The sequence below is a fragment of the Dama dama genome, chromosome 6 (genome assembly GCF_033118175.1).
Source record: "Dama dama isolate Ldn47 chromosome 6, ASM3311817v1, whole genome shotgun sequence".
Lineage (NCBI taxonomy): Eukaryota > Metazoa > Chordata > Mammalia > Artiodactyla > Cervidae > Dama > Dama dama.
This window is the reverse complement of record NC_083686.1, coordinates 47,366,266-47,384,513: the sequence shown is the minus strand read 5'-3', so window position 1 is coordinate 47,384,513 and position 18,248 is coordinate 47,366,266. Positions and strand designations below refer to the sequence as shown.

General features: G+C 42.6%; 1 protein-coding gene across 5 annotated transcripts in view; it reads left to right on the top strand.

Annotated features, from left to right (window-relative positions):
- Window positions 1-18,248, top strand: part of DCUN1D4 (defective in cullin neddylation 1 domain containing 4) — a 90,341-nt gene that overhangs the window by 55,872 nt on the left and 16,221 nt on the right. For 3 of the 5 annotated variants that reach the window (XM_061145989.1, XM_061145992.1, XM_061145993.1), the window contains exons 9-11: window positions 10,131-10,235; window positions 12,326-12,428; window positions 12,546-15,881. In XM_061145989.1, coding sequence (XP_061001972.1) covers window positions 10,131-10,235; window positions 12,326-12,428; window positions 12,546-12,601 — 264 coding nt within the window. In that variant the 3' untranslated portion in view covers window positions 12,602-15,881. Of the gene's footprint in view, window positions 1-10,130; window positions 10,236-12,325; window positions 12,429-12,545; window positions 15,882-18,248 lie in introns of those variants that run through there. The other 2 variants (XM_061145990.1, XM_061145991.1) reach the window with 2 other exon arrangements.

Sequence of the window (18,248 nt, the reverse complement as noted above, 5' to 3'; positions counted from 1 at the left end):
CATCATTTTGAAAAATGATCATCTTGTTTGTCACACAAGTGAGCCAGGCCAAGTTTGTGACGGTGGTTTTACCAGGGTGAAATAAAGCTGTATTTTTCAGCCTGGTCACCACAGGTAGTGAGTAAATCCTGAGGCACCAGTTGGCATTGTGTTCATTCACTGTCCACGGCCCCGTACATAACGATATAACGATTATGCTCTGTTGCAGGATGGTAGTTTTCTGTTCTGTTTGTGTGTTTGGTGGGTTCAGGTGATTAGCTTTCCTGACTGATGATTTTTTTTAATGATTTTTTTTTTTTTTAAGCAGAGAACTCAGTAACAGTTCTTTTTTTTTTCTTACCACCATGTGGATCTTTTAGCTTTTTCTTCGCTTTGGCTCTCTTAGTTTAGCCAAAAATTTGTTTGCTGTTGAGATCTGGTGCACCTACAACACAGCAGTAAGTTCACAGTGGTGTCCTCATGTATGAATTTTTGCAGCCTCAAATGAAATTAGGACATGCATGAAAATGTACAGATGTTAGAAGTGGTATGGTCAACCTCAGATGCAGTGTTTCACTCAATGGCATTTGTATAATTGTATCTAAAAGTTGTTGGTCAGATGCTTTTAGAGTAGAGGCATAGTTTCTAGGATTAAATGTTTTCCTTCTCAAGATTTTTTTCCTCAGTCCTATCATATGGGTGAAGTTTTGTTTAGAAGCATCATGCCTTTTCACCAGAACAACTGTATTTTCTAACTTCCTTGTTTGGAAGTGAAATTTCCCCACATATCCACTGCTTTAGAACTGGGTTCAGTTTTCCTTCCACCTGGCTGGCTGTCCCCTTCTCAGTCGGTCACAGAGGCTCCTTCTGTTGGGGTTGAGGCCGTGCTCGTTGCCTGCACTGCTCCCATGACCTCTTGTCCACGCCGTCTCCCTTCTCACAGGCACTAACACCAGCAGGGCTTGGTCCATCTCCCGCAACCTTGGGCCGCTTGTCCGCCTTCGGCCATGAGCGCCATCGCCTCCATGTGAATATAGCGCTTCAGTCACTGTGCGCACATCACAGTTGCTTCCCTAGCAGCCAAGTGATGAATGGGATGGTTTCGTTCTCTGTCACCAAGGAGTGGGGTGTACCAGGGCCCCCTGGTTGCTCAGCAGTAGGTCCAGGACCACACTCAGGTTCTGGCTGTAGGTCCCATCTCTGGGTTCCCCCAGGCCATTGCAGTCCAGTCCCATCCAGGCTTCCCCTTCCACAAGATGCCTGTGCCCTGCTGACGGTGAACTAGCTGTCTGCTGAACCTGCTGCCTGCCCCAGCCTTTTGCCATGCCAAGCACTGTCTGAGCCTCGTCTGTATCTCTGTTGCTCGTTCCAGCTCCAGCTTCTGGGCCAAGCCACCTGGCTCCACCGTCACACAGGATCATCACTTACATGGCCCTCCTGTCCCCTCGAGCTGGGCCTGGGAGTTTGGGTCCAGGCCTGCATTTTTTCTGACAGTTTAAGGGACTGCATGTTTTCTTTCTTCCTATCTCTGGTAGCAGTCTGCAGAAATCTTTGCCTTTTAAGGAGAGTATCAATAAATATCAGTGAATTAAGCCCCATTATGTAAAGCCCTGTTATGTAATGCTGAATAATAGTCACCCATATTTAATCATTACCAAATAGATTCAGTTCAGCTAAAATATACCCTAAGATGAATTTGTTATAGAATTTGTTTTATTTAGCTGTATCCCACAAGTTTTGAGGTGTTAAATATTCATTTGCATCCAGCTCAAAATATTGTCTTGTTTCCCTTGTGATTGTTTTGGACCCATTGATTATGTAGAAGTGTGTTGTGTTGTTTGCCAGCTACTAGGATTTTTCCAAATAATCCATCATTAATTCTGCCATGGTTGGAGAACACGCCCTGTATAGGCTCAGTCCACTGACAGGTGTGGAGGCTTGATTTCTGGTCTGAAATTGTGATCTGCTGTGATGAATGTTTTATGTGCACCTGCACAGAATGACTGTTCTGCTGCTGTTCAGTGGGATGTTGTGTAAGTGTCAGTTGGGTCAAGTTGGTTGGTAGTAGTGGTCAGGTCGTCTGTACCCTGATTGATTTCTGCCTACCGTTCTGTTATTTGCTGAGAGACTCTTTGTTGGACTCTCCGACTGTGATTACTTCTGTTGTTTGTGTCATTTCTCGTTTCACCGTATTTTGAGGCTTCAGGCTAGATTTATATATATGTAGTAGTGTTATGTCTTCTTGAAGAATTGACCTTTTAACATTATGAAATGTCTTTCTTTATCTCTGATAATATTCTTTGTTCTGAAGTCTACTTTGTTTGATAGAAATATAGCCATTTCTGCTTTTGTTTTAAGTAAAGTCTATGTGATATGTCTTTTTCCATCCTCTTTAAACCTTTGTGTCTTTATATTTAAAGTGGGTTTCTTTTAGATAGCATATGCATAGTTGGGGCTGCCGGTATATGCCTTGAGATGCTTAAACCATTTACATTTAATGTGTTTATTGATATGGTTAAGTTTGCATCTCCTGTATTGCTGTTCCTTTCCCTTTTGTCCCATCTATGTTTATTTCTTTTTTTCCTCTTTTCATAACTTCTTTTGGATTTTTTTAGACTCCATTTTCATCATTCCGTTCCACTGTTGTCTTGTTATCTGTATCTCTGGGTTATTTTTTGTGATTAATCAGGCTTTACAGCACACATCTTTAAGTTCTCAGTCTGTCTTCCAATAACATGACACCACTTCGTGTATGATGTAGGAGCCTTTGTAATAGTACGCTTGAATTTTGCCCTTTCCATACTTTGGCTGCTGTGTCACACGTTTTGCTTATGCATGTGTTACACGTCTCACAATATATTGTTTTAGTCTTTTCAGGCTGCTTAACGAAGTCCCAGAGACTCAGAAGCTTATAAATAACAGAAATTTATTTTTCACAGCTTAGGAGGCTGGAAAGTCCAGACTCATAGTGCTAGCAGGGAAGGTGTGTCTCTGCTGTAACCTCACATGGTGAAAGGGAGGAGGGAGCTCCCTGCAGTCTCTGTTTTAGGGGCATTCCTCCACAGTCATGAGGGCCCCACCTCTTATTACCATCACTTGGAAGGGGGGAACACAAACATTCACAAACATTCATATCATTTTTGCTTTAAATAAGCAGAAATGCCTCTTTTTTTTAAAGCAACTTTAAAAAAATGATCTGTTTGCCTGCACTGCATGTTAGTTGCAGGATGCAGGGTCTTTAGCTGTAGCATACGGGCTTTCAGCTGTAGCACATGGGATATAGTTCCCTGACCAGGGGTTGGACCCAGGCCCCTGCATTGGGCAGCACAGGGTCTTAGCCAGTGGACCACCAGGGAAGTCCCCAAAATGTCTTTTATATTTACCCAGATATATACCACGTGTGTGCGCTTCCTTCCTTTTGTGTGGATCCAGATTTCTATCTGGTGTCATTTATCTTCTGCCTAAAGAATTTCCTTCGGCATTGCCCATGGTGCAGATTTTCTGGTGATGAGTTTCTGAGCTTTTATTTTGCCTTCACTGTAGAAGGCACTTGTCTAGAGAAAGGATTTCTAGATTGGCCGTTTTTTCTGTGAGTGCTTGAATGCTCGCTCTCACCGTCTTCTGTCTTGTGCAGTTTCTGATGGTGAGTCTGATGTCGTTCATGATGCCTTTGCACATACTGTCTTGTTTTGTTCTCTGGTTGCTTCTGTTCTCTTTTCACTGATTTTCAGCAAGTTGACTATGGTGTGCCTCAACATAATTTCATAATAAACATAATAAACATATGTTTATTCTGATTAGGATTTGTTGAGTTTTTCGGTCTTTGGACTTAAGCCGTTTGTATTAAATCGGGAAATTTCTCAGCTGTTATTTCTTCAAATAGTTCTCCTGTTCCCCCTCTCTCCTCCTTGTGGGGCTACAGTTGTACTTGTATGAGATGCTGGATACTGTCACACAAGCTACTGATGCTATGTTCAGTTTTTGTTTTTGTTTTCTCTTTTTGTTTCCCTTTGGATAATATTTATTACTGTACCTTCTAATGCTAATCTTCTGCTCACTCCAGCTGGTATATTTTCATTTCAGATGCTGTATTTTTCATCTCTAGAAATTCTGTTTGTGACTTTTTCTATCCATTTCTCTCATCATGATAATATTTTCTTCTACCATCTTAAACTTCTCGGATGTGTTTATGACAGGTGTTTTAACAGCATTGTGTTGTGGTTCTGTCATATCTGTCATATCTTTATCTCTTTCTCTGGTTAAAAGTTTTATTTTAGTTATGGGTCATATTTTACCACTTCTTTGCGTTCCTGATAGTTTTTTTTTTTTTTCTCTGTTTTTTAATTGGATGCTGAGTATTGTGTTTTAGGTTGTTGGTTGCTTGGGTTTGTTGTATTCCTTTAACTAATGTTGGATTAAGTTTTTTTTCCTGGTGTGTATTTAAGTTACTTGGAATCATGTTGTTCCTTTGAAAGGACTGGTCCAGAGCAGCCTCAGTCTAGGGATGACAAAGCCCCAGCAGGAAGACAACACCCTCCTGAGGATTCCACCCAAGGCCCTGTGTATTTTGAGAATTTTCTACTGTGCCTGGTGGGAATTCAGACTGTTCCCAGCCCTGTGTGAACTCTGGGAATTTCTGCTTGTTCTTCTGCACTGTTTCTTTCCCTAAACTCAGGTGATTTCCTCTCACATGTGCACAGACAAGTCCTCAGCCAGCACCTAGGGAGACAGTGTGGGTCCCCAGGTCTCTCTGTGCGGTTCTACCTTGCTGGTATTTTGCCCTACAAACTACATGCCTCCTTGAAACCCACAAACTTTCTTTTCCAGTTTAGTGAGTTGACGCTCCATTGGGCTGGGTTTGGGTTCCCCCTTCTTGTGCTGCAGCCTGGAAACCACCTCCACACAGTATGCTGGTGTCACTGGGGGCTCATTTCTTTTTCTCAAAGACCACACAGTAGCATTTGTTAAATTTTCCAAATTACCCTTTAACCCACTGCAGTATTCTTGGGGCTTCCCTGGTGGCTCAGATGATAAAGAATCTGCCTGCAATGCCGGAGACCCTGGTACAATCCTTGGGTTGGGAAGATCCCCTGGAGGGGAGGCTGTGGCAACCCACTCCAGTATTCTTGCTTGGAGAATCCTCATGGACAAAGGAGCCTGGTGGGCTACAATTCATGGGGTCACAAAGAGTCAGACACAACTGAGCAACTTACACTTGACTTCACCCTTTAATATACTTGGGAAGAAACTATAGTACAACACCAGGAAAAGATAAAATGCCCCTTTTTTAACATCTCTCCACCAAAATTATAGTCCTCAGGCCATGCTTGTTTTCTCCCTCACCTTAGGACCTTGTAGCTGATTAAAAATAGCACTCGACTATAAAGTCATGTTATTTTTCTCGTAAGTTTACTTTGACTTGAGCTTACATACAGTCTTACAGACGTCAGAGAATCGCGACGCTTTGGAGTTGAGAGACGCTGTGGGGGACACTGGTTCAGTCTTGTCACTGTGCAGATGGTGAGACTGAGCGCCTCGGCTCTGTCCCTCAGCCGCATCGCCTTCCTGACTCAGACTGCCACCGGCCCGTGGGGTCCTGTTCCGGGGAGGTGGTGGGACAGAGACTTGGGCTGAAATGGCCAGTTCCTTCTGCAAGTGGAATTTTGTCTTGAATATTTTTATGCTTAGTGTTTTTTCCCCTAATGTAAATTTTATTACATAAACAAATGTGGATTCCTTTAAGGAAAACAGTCATTTTTGGCTTGGTTCCTTTAAAAGGACCTAGTGAGAATAAGATGGGACAAAGAGAATGAGATGAAAGACTAAATAGAGTGATTTTTTTGGTTGCTCTGATGCTGGTTATTAAATATCAGTTAAATTTGCTTTTTCTGTATTCTCTGAGGCAAAGACAAGGTGCTGTGCTGAAAGCCTTAGAAGGAGTTGCCTCTTGGGGTCCTGAGAAGGGTGAGTGTTGGGCTGAGTGAGGCGCTGAGAATTACAGCATCTTAGCCTGGCTGAGAGTTGACACCATGAATTGATGACCCACTCTAGGAGGTCTTCCCACAGCCTAGGTGCTGGAAGGCGAGAATGACGGGGAGGACTGAGGGAAGTTTCTAGGCCTGGTGGGGAGATGGGAGCTGAGTGCAGCCCTTCTGAGTGACTGAGGCAGAGAGGCTTCTGGATGGGTAGAAGGGGCGTTTTGTGGGGTGAGAGAGAAGAAGGGCAGTGAGCAAGAAAAGAATAGGAGATTTCTTTAGGGGCAAGTCCTGGCTTTTCAGCCCTTGCAGTGAAGCTTTAAGAAGTTGTATTGCAGGGTTTTGTGGAGGCAGAAGGTACTAGTGGAAATCCCGCCTTCTTGAGAGGTGATCCTGCGATGGTTAATCTGTTGTCAGAAGTCAGTCCTCACAGCCTGTCCCATGATGCACCCACCTTTTCCAACTGCGAGTGGCTTTATTTAGTTTTTGAGGTGTTTCAGGTCACATGTTAGAGCTCATGTCCTAGTCACTTCCATTTAGTGGAATGGTTGTGGATGTCACTCATAGGGTGTGCTGAGGAAAATTTTGTTGGGTCTTAATGTTCAACACCCTGTTACCAGAGAACTCTGTCCAACTTTAACCGGAGATCTGCTGTGACCATTTGATTCATTTCCTCTTCTAACTTGAGTCAGTTCTTATTTCTTAACCAATGTGTTTGTCTGATTTCCCTCTCCATACAACCCACAACACACCAGACATACACGGACACACACTCCTCGCTACTTCTTCCTTATACTTTTATTGTAAATTATGAGGAAGACAGAAGGCAGGCATGGGTGAGGACAAAAGTAGGAGGAATGTGTGGTCATTTAATCCCAGGTTCGTTACTGTGAACATCTTGTTGGCTTTACCTTTAAGGTTACCCTTTGGTTATTGCCTGAATTTGCTCAGCAGTTGTTTGTCAAGTGAATTGAACTCTGAAGAGCTGAGATGGAGGCAAATGGGTACATGATGAAATGCTCAGGTTTGGAATCAGTCTCCTGGTTCAGACCCAGCTCTTATCAAGGTCATTTAACTCTTGTGCCTCGGTTTCCTTATTTATAAATTGGGGATTATAATAATGCCTCTTGTAATAGACATATAGTAATAGCCTCTCGTATTACGTGAGTATTGAGTATAAAGCATTTAAAACAGTTGCTGGTTCAGTTCTCAATAAAAGTTAGCCATAGAATTAGAAATAGTGGTTGAATTTTTCTTCATTGACATTACTTAGGTACTTGTAACCCCCTGGGGGCTCAGACAGTAAAGAATCTGCCTGCAACACAGGAGACACGGGTTCAGTCCCCAGGTCGGAAAGATCCCCTGGGGAAGGAAATGGCAACCCACTCCAGTATTCTTGCCTGGAGAATCCCATGGACAGAGGACCCTGGCAGACCACAGTCCATGGGGTCACAAAGAGTTGGACACGGCTAAGCGACTAACACACACACACCTCAGGTTTCAAATAATATCTTATCTTCTAAGAGTACAATCATAGAATCTGTACCAGATAAAAGGACTGTGTAAAACTGTGCCAGTTGACAGATCTTTTTTTTCTTTATGTTTTAAAGGAAGTGTCAGTAGTTGAGCTTAATTAAGTAATTGCCTTGCAAAAACACTGTTATTTGTGTATTGAGATGCTGAAGTCTGCCTCTCGCACCCTGATACTCCACAGGGTCACAGGGTCAGTGTTGACTGCGTACTATTTGAATTTCCTTTGAAGGGCTTCTAGATGTTTCTAGCTGTATTCCTTGGATTTGTTAAGGTGATTTAAAAAAAAAAACAAACAACATTCAGTGTTTATGGCTGCTTCATAGCATCCTGGGAGGTTCAGTTCACTTAGTTGGGAACACCTTTCAGAAGGCCGTTAGGATCTCTGTCGGAGAACCCCCGGCCTGTCTCCACTTTGCTGTTGTGTAGATGTTTGCTCTGGGAGCTCTCAGCCGTGCTGTCCCCAGGAATCCGCAGTGTTTGCAGTCATGGTCATCTGCACCTAGCCTCACACCCCCCCCAGGCCACACTGGTGATCAGCGAGATGCCACTGTCCGGATCGCGAGTGCCTCCGTAATACCTCTCTCTTGTTTGCTAGGCAGAAGATGGTGTTAGTGATTGCGCGCTGCTGGCTGGCACCCTGGCAGAGCAGGAGTGAGTGAGTGCTGTTCGGCTTTCCAGCCCTGTGAGTCGGATGCCTTCCCTCCATGTTTTGGCCTCGCTGCCAAACACATGCATTGAAATCCTTCATGATCACCAGTTTGTCAGATGGTTGCACTGTTTCCAAGAGTCTGTCCAGGTCCTCTGTATCTTCTTTTCTGTCACTGTAGTGTATGTCCATTGTGATGGGGATGTGGATGGTGTTGGAAGAAGGCACAAGTGTGTATCAGGGCACGACTGGCGACTTCAGGTCTGGTGAACGACAACAGGCTCCTCAGAGGGAGAGCATTTCCAGGGCGTCCATGCCCTCAGCCCAGCGTTGCCTGAGCTGTTGTTCAGCTGGGGCCCGGTCCCGTGGTGCCGCGTGCGTTTTCACCAGGTCCCTGGTTTTCTTCCATGGGACTGTGGAGGGTGTCCATAGCGGGCTATGCTGCTGCTGCTGCACCCACGTGACAGGACAAGAGGAAGTTTCCTGTTTGCTTGCACAGCGCATTGCAGAAGTGTGAGCCGTGCAGTGCAACGCACCCTGAGGCTCGGGGGCAGGAGGGGGGCCCCACGTCCTCTCCTCGGAGTGAGCCCTGCACCCCTGAGCAGGGCGGTACATGTGGGTAGGGAGGGCAGGACAGGCTGTGGAGGGCAGGCCCCTCCTTGCCCTGAACTGCGGAGCCCTCCTCAGGCTGAAGCTGTGTGGCCAGGACAGGGCTGGCTAACGGAGAGCCATCTGACCTGGCCTGTGGTTGCATGGTCGTTGTGCTGCACAACTGGGGCCGAAAGGTAGACCCGTCGCACATCTCCATTGTTGGCTATTGAGTGAGACGCTTAGGTTTGCTGTATTGTTTAAGTCCTTTACTTTAAAATCAGTGTCAGGGCCAGAAATTCTCCTTGTACTCAAGAGCACGTCACTGTTAGAATCCTTGAGGTAACAGTTTTATCAGGAGGTGTGTGTGGCTGCATATGTGGCCGGCACGGGGTCATGCATCCTCCCTTAATCTGGTGAACATTTAGATTCCACTCCACATGAAACAGCCAGGCACTGTCTCCCTTTGTAGAAAGATACTTGTGCAAACTTTCTTTGAAACTAAGATACCAGGAGGAGGCTAGCTAGCATTTGCTGTCTAAGGTTACCACTCAAGGTCCCAGGTCCTCTGTCCTTTTACATACAAACTGCCCACTTTTTAGTTCCCAAATGGAATCTTGTAAGAAAGATCAGTGAGGAATTAACATTTTTAATTGTAAATGTAAGTAGAAGGAGCTTAATCTGCCCACATTCAGGTTTATGTAGATGTGTGTTCTGGACTCCCCATGCAGTGTTGTCTTTCACTTGGCTGTTAGTTAGGGGTGTTCTCCTAGACGTCGCTTGCAGCAAATCTAAGGTAAGCAGCATGAAGCAGGTAGACAGGGGGGCACACTGCTTTCCCCCAGGGTGGGGGATGGGAGATCCTCCAGAGCCCCAGTGTTCATTGTGAGCGCCATTGAATTCCATCAGTTTTAGGTACAAAAAAACATTTACCAGTGAAATAAAACTGGTAGAAGAAAGATTTTTTTTCAAGGAAACCTGATTCCTAAGCATGAAATTTGAAACCTTTAAACTCTAGTTAGTTAAGTTGGGTTTTGGGGATCAGTAGTTAATGATGTCAATAATAATCATAAATGTCAAACAGCTAGTGATTGAGTTATGGATTTTTATTTATCCCAAGAAATAATCATAGATGACAACCATATCCCATGAAATAATCATAGATTAGGGTGATCATTCAATTGATGTGAATCTTTCTCACAGTAAAATTCTATAGTACAAAACTGTTCAATCCTTCCATTATGTCTGACCACCTCCCCTCCCCCTACCTTAGTCTTGATTCAGGTTTTTATGGTATATGATACAGGAGCTGTTTACTGATTCCTCACTGAAGTGAAATAGGAATTTGGATTGTTGAAACTGATTGTTTGGGGGCACCTGGCTCATCCTTGTTTTTGTTTGTTAAACAGGAAAAGGACCAGCGAAGCCTAGACATAAACACTGCCAAGTGCATGTTGGGACTGTTACTAGGAAAAATCTGGCCCCTTTTTCCAGTTTTTCACCAATTCTTAGAGGTACTAAATTGTTACTTTGTGGAATGTGTGTGTGCTTGCTTGGAACTACCAAGTATCCTTTACTTGGTCCTTTTCTGTACCTTTCTGTCTGTCGTCCTTCCCTGCCTGTAGGAAGCGGCGGCAGACTTACTGCCGCTGAGCACACATCCCCGAGCGTCCCCGTGTGTGCGCTGCACGTGCCCCTCACCCCCTGCAGATGCTCCAGGCAGCGCAGCTCTGGACTCTCCTCTCTCGTCCCCCTTTTAAAAGTTTTGTTTGTGTTTAGATTTCCTGCTTTTTATAACAGGAGTAAAACTAGATGTACCTTATTTTGTGGCTTTAGATGAAGTTCCACTCCGATGAAGCGAAGGTTAGAGAACAACCATCCACTCTCCCACTAAGTTCAGTCTGTAACATGTCCTTAACTGCTCTCACCTCCAAGCACCTTGGGGACCTCGATCAGCCTCAGTGGCCAATTCCTTCAGTTGGTATCTCCTGCAGTTTAAATTTTCTTCATGTTTGTGTTCGAAATAACCCAGCACTTCCCTCCATTGTTATCGTTTGTTTGCTCTAAGCATTAATGAGAGAAATTCTGAGCTGCTGGTTATTAGGAACCGTCTCTGATGCCAATGTAATAATACTGTTAAGACCTGGAAGAACCTGAGATGGAAGTCTGAGTTACTTGGGTTGTCATATATAGCCTCCTTCTTGCCCTCCAGTCCCCAAACCCCTTTAAAAATTGCTTTTTGCTTGAAAGGATGAGGCTGTTGGATCTTGGAGAAAATCCTGGACTTTACCCTGACTCTAGCTTCACTCTTGAAATAATCTTCCTTACAACTGGTTGGTGTAATGGTCCAGAAAAACTTCCAACTGATAGGATTCTTTGAGAACTGTTATTAAAATTTGCTTTTAACATTACTGACTGGGATTCCTGAAGAAAGGTATGAAAACTAGTTTTTAATATAAGAAGCACTTGTTTACATGACAGCCTGTATTTACCAGTGATCTCTTCCAGTTCCTCTGACAACCCTCAGAAATGTTAGCTTTATTTGAAAAGTGAGTAACAATGGGCTCCTGATCTCAGGAGGCTGGGCAGAATTTAAGGCCGGGTGTGAAGATCCTTCTGTAGCTGATTTGACTTCACACGATTCGAGGAGCACCATCAACTGTTTCAGTGACTGGGTTTTGCTTTTAGTTGCTTAGAAAGTTACACTTGTAGTCTGCACTTTGTTCTCTCTCTCACACCAGCTTGCATTTTTCTTTTAAAAGGCCCCAGTAATCCTTTTATTTGAGCTTTTCTTGTGTTTGCATCCTCCAAACCATTGGCTCAACTCTCTTTGCTTTTTATGTACTTGTTTTGTTTCCCAAATGTTCCCAATTTTAGTGGCAAAGATTTAAGAATTATCAGACTGGGTTTTATTTTTAGATCTTTATACAGGAATATTGTATTTTGAATATGCATGTGGCCTTTTTCTTGTCTGGGGGGAAGAGAAAAACTGCTTCATGGCTGTTCTTAGTCCTTGTATGATTAGACGCGAGTTTTTAATTATTAGGACACTAATTCTTCAGTGGCTGGGCCTCCTAGTCCCGAGACTGCTTGCAGCACGTGGCACGGTCTCATTGAGTAAACGCGCAGCGGCATGTGCGGTTAGCTGACAGCTTGACAGGAAGCATGATGTTCACGTCAGGGCCTGTTAATGGGAGCAACTCTTTATTTAGCACTTACTGTGTGCCACACACTCAGTAAAGTGCTTTTCATAAATTACAGAAATTATCTGTCTTAATCCTTACCACATCTCTGTGAAATGTATATTATCCCTCGTTTACATAAAAGGACTTTTGCCATCTAGAAATTTCACTTCTAGGGATGTAAAGTTGTGTTTCTTTGATGCATTTGTTGTTTTATGTTGAGCCCCCATAATATTTTTGTAATGAAAATTGTCATCCAGAGTTTCCCTCTTGCTGTCTCTCACCCTTCTCCTAGAATGGTGCCTAATAAAACCACAAATGGAAAGTGTTCACCTTCGTGAGTGTTAACCTTCAAGTTGATTGTCACAGCAGTTGAACCTGATTTGTTGTGTCAGTAATTCATGTTATTTTTCCTCCACCAGCAATCAAAATACAAAGTTATTAATAAAGACCAGTGGTGCAATGTGCTAGAGTTTAGCAGAACAATTAACCTTGACCTCAGCAACTACGATGAAGATGGAGCATGTAAGTACTGGGTGGGCATCGCTTTCCCCCCGCCCCCCGCACATTTGCTCCTCAGCCTTGTCCTGAGAAGTCTCATAGCTGTGTTGTTCCCTCCCTCTCTTCTCTCTCTCTCTTCAGGGCCAGTTTTGTTGGACGAGTTTGTGGAGTGGTATAAAGACAAACAGATGTCCTAGGACTTTATGCATAGCAGCGAGAGAGTCACTGTTACCACAGTCATGTCAGCCGTTAGCCATAAACCGCTGTTTGTGTCCAAGCGCATGCTGCTTTCTTGCACTGTCTCCCTTTGGCAGGGACGTCTTGGTGTTTGCTATTGAATGGGCCAGCTCTGCTTGCTGTGTAGCATTGTTCTCTTGGAAGGCTGCTTTGCAGTTTGTATTTACACTACAGATTGGTGAATTTGCCAACGTCCTCACTGTGATTATGTGTATATTGCTGTTTAAATTTTGTATATGTGTATAAAAAGACAAAGCTTCACCTAGAGATTATTTCTGCAAAAATGTATTGTAAAATAATTTTTGTGGCATATTTCTAGTCCCTTTTTTCAAATGACCCAATTACACTTTTCTTTGGTCTCAAAATGTAGCATTTCAGAACACAAGACAGAACAGCTGTTACCATATGCAAATGTTGCCAGAATTAACCTTATTATTTAAGAGGCCAACTTTGAAAGGAGGTGGGAGTCGTAACTTTTCAGAGGCGTTATGCCAAATCTAATTTGGTTTACTTAAATATTAGCATTTTGAAGTGATGAAAGTTAGAATAATTGAACATATAGACCCATACCATGCCACAAATCATCTCCACCATGCAGGATATAGGTTTTGATTTTCTAATGTTAACGCTGTCATAGTTTGAATATAGGTACAGATGAACAAATTACAATTGCACCTTTTTTTCCCATTGGTTTTAAACCCTTGTACTTTTTTAGTGCTTTTTTTTTTTTTTCTTTTGCATTCTTCTAGTCAGTGTTTGGTCTGCTGATGCTTTCTATGCCATTCTAAGTAAAATTTATTTTGCCGCCTCCGTGAACACCTAACGGTTTGCTGGCAATTTATAACTGCAGAGCACTTTTAGTTGTGGCTTGAATTTTTAGCTAAGCTTTCATGGTGTCTAATTTTCTAGTTTTGTGGGGGCGGGGGTGGGGGAGGAACTATACTGTAAGTGAGAGGTGTTTTTTTTGTTTTCCTTTTTTTGTTTCTTTCATGCTAGGCTTTTCCTGGCAGAATGTCCATTGCAGGCAGTGGACACGACACCACCAGCATTGAGCTAAAAACTCTATTACACGGTAGGACCTTTCCTGGAGGGGCCGCTCGTCATTACCCGAGTAATATGTACAGAGAGGTGATAGCCATTATTTATGTGGGTGAGGAAACAGGAGCAAACGGGACGGTATTTTTAGGTTTGTATTTTATGTTTTTGTTTTTTTTTTTTCTTTTCTTGTCTTAACCCTTCTCAAGGAAATGTATAAAAAACATGCTTCTCCCTCAACTCTCTGGTGCTATTGAATGACTTAATTTAGTCCCTAAAGTTTTGTGAGAAGACAGTAGGCTAATGACTTAAACGAAGTGAAAGTTACTGGTGCATTTGAGCAAGTGAATGCATAGTTGTGAGCAGAATCCACGACTGAACATGTGCCAGTTGGAAGAGGTTCAGATTATTTCAAAACCTGGCCCCAAAACCTTTTGGGTCAAATGTGAACCTTTAAATGGCATTATGAGTAAAGCACACAGACAATGCTACTGTTTGACCATGATTTCAGTTTCTTTGCAAACAGTGTTCAGATTTTCATACTTTTTTTTTTCCCCTAAGTGAACCACCAAAGACAGGAATTTTGTATGTATATACAGTGTGTGTGCATATACAAAATCATGACCTGGTAGAATGAAATTCACTTCCTTTTTCTACCAAATAGAAAGGTTTGGTTTGCTGTGAAATAAACCAGAAGTTTGAAAAACTCTGTAGTGATTAAGCATACTTAATCATTCCTTGTTTAGAAGCTGTAGACTCCCCTTCTACCTTACACATTCACACCAGTTTGCACAAATTCATCCCTGAAAAGAACAGAAGACGTTGACAGCAAGCACAGCTCCTGAGACCAGTGTGTTGAAAGGGCTTCCGTTCCGACGGGTGCCTGTTAACTCCATTGGCAACTGGCTATAGGCAGGTTCCAATCTGTGGAGAACTTGATTCATTTTCAAAAGGGTCCCATGAAGTTAACAAATCACACTTTAAAGGCAGCAGTTCTTAAATTTGATCGACTCTAGTTTTGTTTAAAGCAAATAGAAATCATCATTGAAATTATTTTGAAAGGTACTGTAAGAAACTGGAGAATTTTTTTAACAGTAAGCACAGTTAATCCCCAAATAAGAGGATGGCTACAGGGAAAACGTTACATTTTAATACACAGTGAACATTTTGATGACAGGGGTTTTGGAAAAGCCAAGCAAAAATTATTTCATGATGTGTAACATGGAAGTAAGTATTCCAAAAGGATGATCTTGCCTATTAGAAAAGGCCAAATAATCTCTGAATTCCCTTGAAAAATAAATCTTTATGACTGCAGCGTGCTTGCCTTTGGTTTCTGTGATTTTATGCAGTTATTTTTAAGGGGAAGAAGAGCCAGAAGTAATAAGATATTTTTTCATAAAAATCTCCCTGAGTTACATAAGTTGAGCAGTCACCAAGCACTTATTTATGGGCAAATGCTAAGTAAATGAGGGTGCCCTTTTCTGGTGTTTCTTTATCACCTGCATCTCCACCCTTTCTCTCTTTCTGTCGTGTTTTGGCCTCCACGTTGCAATACTCTGTGACAATGGAATCCAACTTCTAGATGTTTACTGTTGCGGTAGGTCGGAAATTGCATTATTTGATTTGCCATAATCATCCTCTATAATGTCACGTGCAGCTTATTCGAAGCATGACCTCTGAACTAAGTTTTTATAAAGCTGACTAGACAGACTTCTAGGATCTGGATTAACAACAGACTTCTGTTGCCTCTCAGTCTCCATCTTAACAGTGCTTTTGAAGTTTATACAGAAAGCTTTAAAAGTTAGTTTGTGCCCTTGGTTTTTATTCTTACAACTGCTAAAATACCTCTGTAAGCCTTATCTTTTATTCTTTCATATGTTGTATAATAAATGTATAGAATCCATTGACCAACTAAATTGTTGGGTGTCTGTAAATGAGACCAAAATGTGGGTTGCTTCTTTTCATGAGGTCATTTCTCTTGGGGTTACTGTCGGTGAACTGCAGCTAACCTGTAACTGTGAATGCTTCGTGTCCTCAGTATTTGCATCACCTTCATAAACGTGTGCAAGTCCTGTGACTCCCAGCTTAACTGAAATATTGTTATGCCACCTAACTTGAGTACAGCAAACTGGTTTTACGTTTTAATGGAATTGATGTAAAATGATACCCCATAAATAAAAAAGTTATTTGTGTTTGGTTTCAGAACTGATTTGTTTATTTTTCTCTTTTCTGGCTTTCTCTTATAAAACCCCTTAAGGTAGTTTTAGACTTCCCTGGGTAGCTCAGACTAGAATCTGCCTGCAGTGCGGGAAACCTGGGTTCTCTCCCTGGGCTGGGAAGATCCCCTGGAGAAGGAAGGGCATGGCAACCCGCTTCAGTACTCTTGCCTGGAGAATCCCCATGGACAGAGGAGCCTGGCGGGCTGCAGTCCATGGGGTCGCAAAGAGTCAGACACGACTGAGCGACTAAGCACAACACACAAGGTAGTTTAAAAGTGTTTCATGTATCATCGAGTCAGCCCCAAGGCTACAAAAGTGAGGTGGGAAACAGTTCCTTCTGAACTTCCTTTGTTTGCTTGAACCTATAGGAAGGCAGGACCTAGTTTCCATGATGCTGTGACATGGTTACATCATACTAAAATGACTCATTTGAATGTTCTCCCCAAATTTTGGTGAGAAGAATAACTTTTAGGCAGAAGCTTAGGGAAAAGCTTTTGTGATTTCTTTAGAAAAGAATTGCCCTTGGAACTCTGTTATAGCTAGAAAGGAAAGAAAAAAGAAACCTATCATGTGAGCAAACAATACATCAAGCTTTCTGGCCCTGTGTACCTAAGCTAAGCTTGTGGTGCAGGAGATATTCCAAAATAAGGCATGTTCACCACTTCTGGCACATTCAACAGAAAATACTTTGGGTTTTTTACCCCCCTGAATTGGTTCCTAACATTTATCTTCAATTGCCTTAACAAAAAATAAAATCATCCCATGTATAGAAGTGTACTTGCTGAGAAATTATGGTAAATAGCCTGTGCTGAGAATAATAATTGGAAACTGAAAAACAAAAATTGACTAGTAATTAAATGGAAAATTTTTTAAAACATCATTTAAAATGTAAATCTCTTCTCCCGAAGAAATGTATTCAGTCCTCTGAAGGAAATTCTTTTGCAATCACTCCCTGGAGAGTGGATTATGAAGAACTCTGGCCTTGAGAAAGTATGCTGAAGAGGTTTTGTTTTTCCTCTGACACTTTCCAGCAGAGACATCTCAGAATTGCCTAATTTGAATATCTGAAATTCAAACTAGTGTTCTGTAGAAGTCTTAGGATAAATGTATGATGATTAAAGAGAGCTGCAGCTGTACTTGTTACCAGCGAACTAACTCACCAGAGTTTTGGTCTAACTTCTAAAAGTATTTTGAAAGCCACTGTGTTTTGTTCCCTCTTGATGGCCTGTTATTTATTTTGGCTTTATTACTTGTTGGCTCCTACATATTCCACCTCAAGAGTAGGATTTGGACAAGGGTTATCCTGTCACGTAGGACTTCCCTGTGGCTCACAACGGTAAAGAATCTGCCTGCAGTGCAGGAGACCCGGGTTTAATCCCTGGGTCGGGAAGATCCTCTGGAAAAAAGGAAATGACAATCCACTCCAGTATTCTTGCCTGGAGAATTCCATTGATAGAGGAGCCTGGTAGGCTACAGTTCATGATGTTGCAAAGAGTTGAGCATGACTGAGCAACTAATATTTCATCACATAAGTTCCCAGGATCACTCCTTAAAATACTAGATGGCTTTGAATAATGTATTCTACATGTCTTAAAGTGCTCAGAAACCCTTCCAAACCTTATTACTCCCCCATCAAGGTTGATTTTCAGATTCTCAGTTTAATCATTGTCTTTATTAACTTGAATTGTATGTTGAGGCAGAATTCCTATGTGAAATTGAGAACATAAGAATTAAATTTTATAAGCGTGCAGAGAGGGGACTGGGATAAATAGAAAATCAACAGACTGAAGAATTAGGGAGGACCTCTGGATGGAAGGTCTTATGCTGACTGGGTGTAAGTAGCACCTTATCAATTATACATGGTAGACCAGAAAGACACTGACTCACTTGGAGCTGAGTGTTCCTTTTAGAGAGCTGGGCATTATGGGGACTCATCCAAGGACTGTCCCTCAGGAGGTGCAGCCGTGTACACAAAGATATCAGCGGAGGCGGCAGAATCGTTTTAGTCCATCGCAAGGATTGTCATTACTTTAGCACACCATTGTCAAGTGTTTACGTGTGATTTTTGTTTTGAGATCTGGTTACCAGCAGGCTGTATTGGATCCGAGGGGTGCAGTCGAGAAGGCCAGTTGTTGACTTAATGACATCATTTAGCTCCTTTTGGAAGAGAAGGCGGCCAGTCAGACCATGTGCTGTATCCTGATCTCCTGGAAATACATACGTAGAGGAAACTGAAGTTCAGAGCGTTTGAGTGACTTGTCCTAAGTCACATAGCTGGAAGGTGCGGGAGCCGAGGTGTAAACTCAGGTGGATGTCTCTACCCAGAATTTGCTGGGGTGCCCGCACGGTGTGG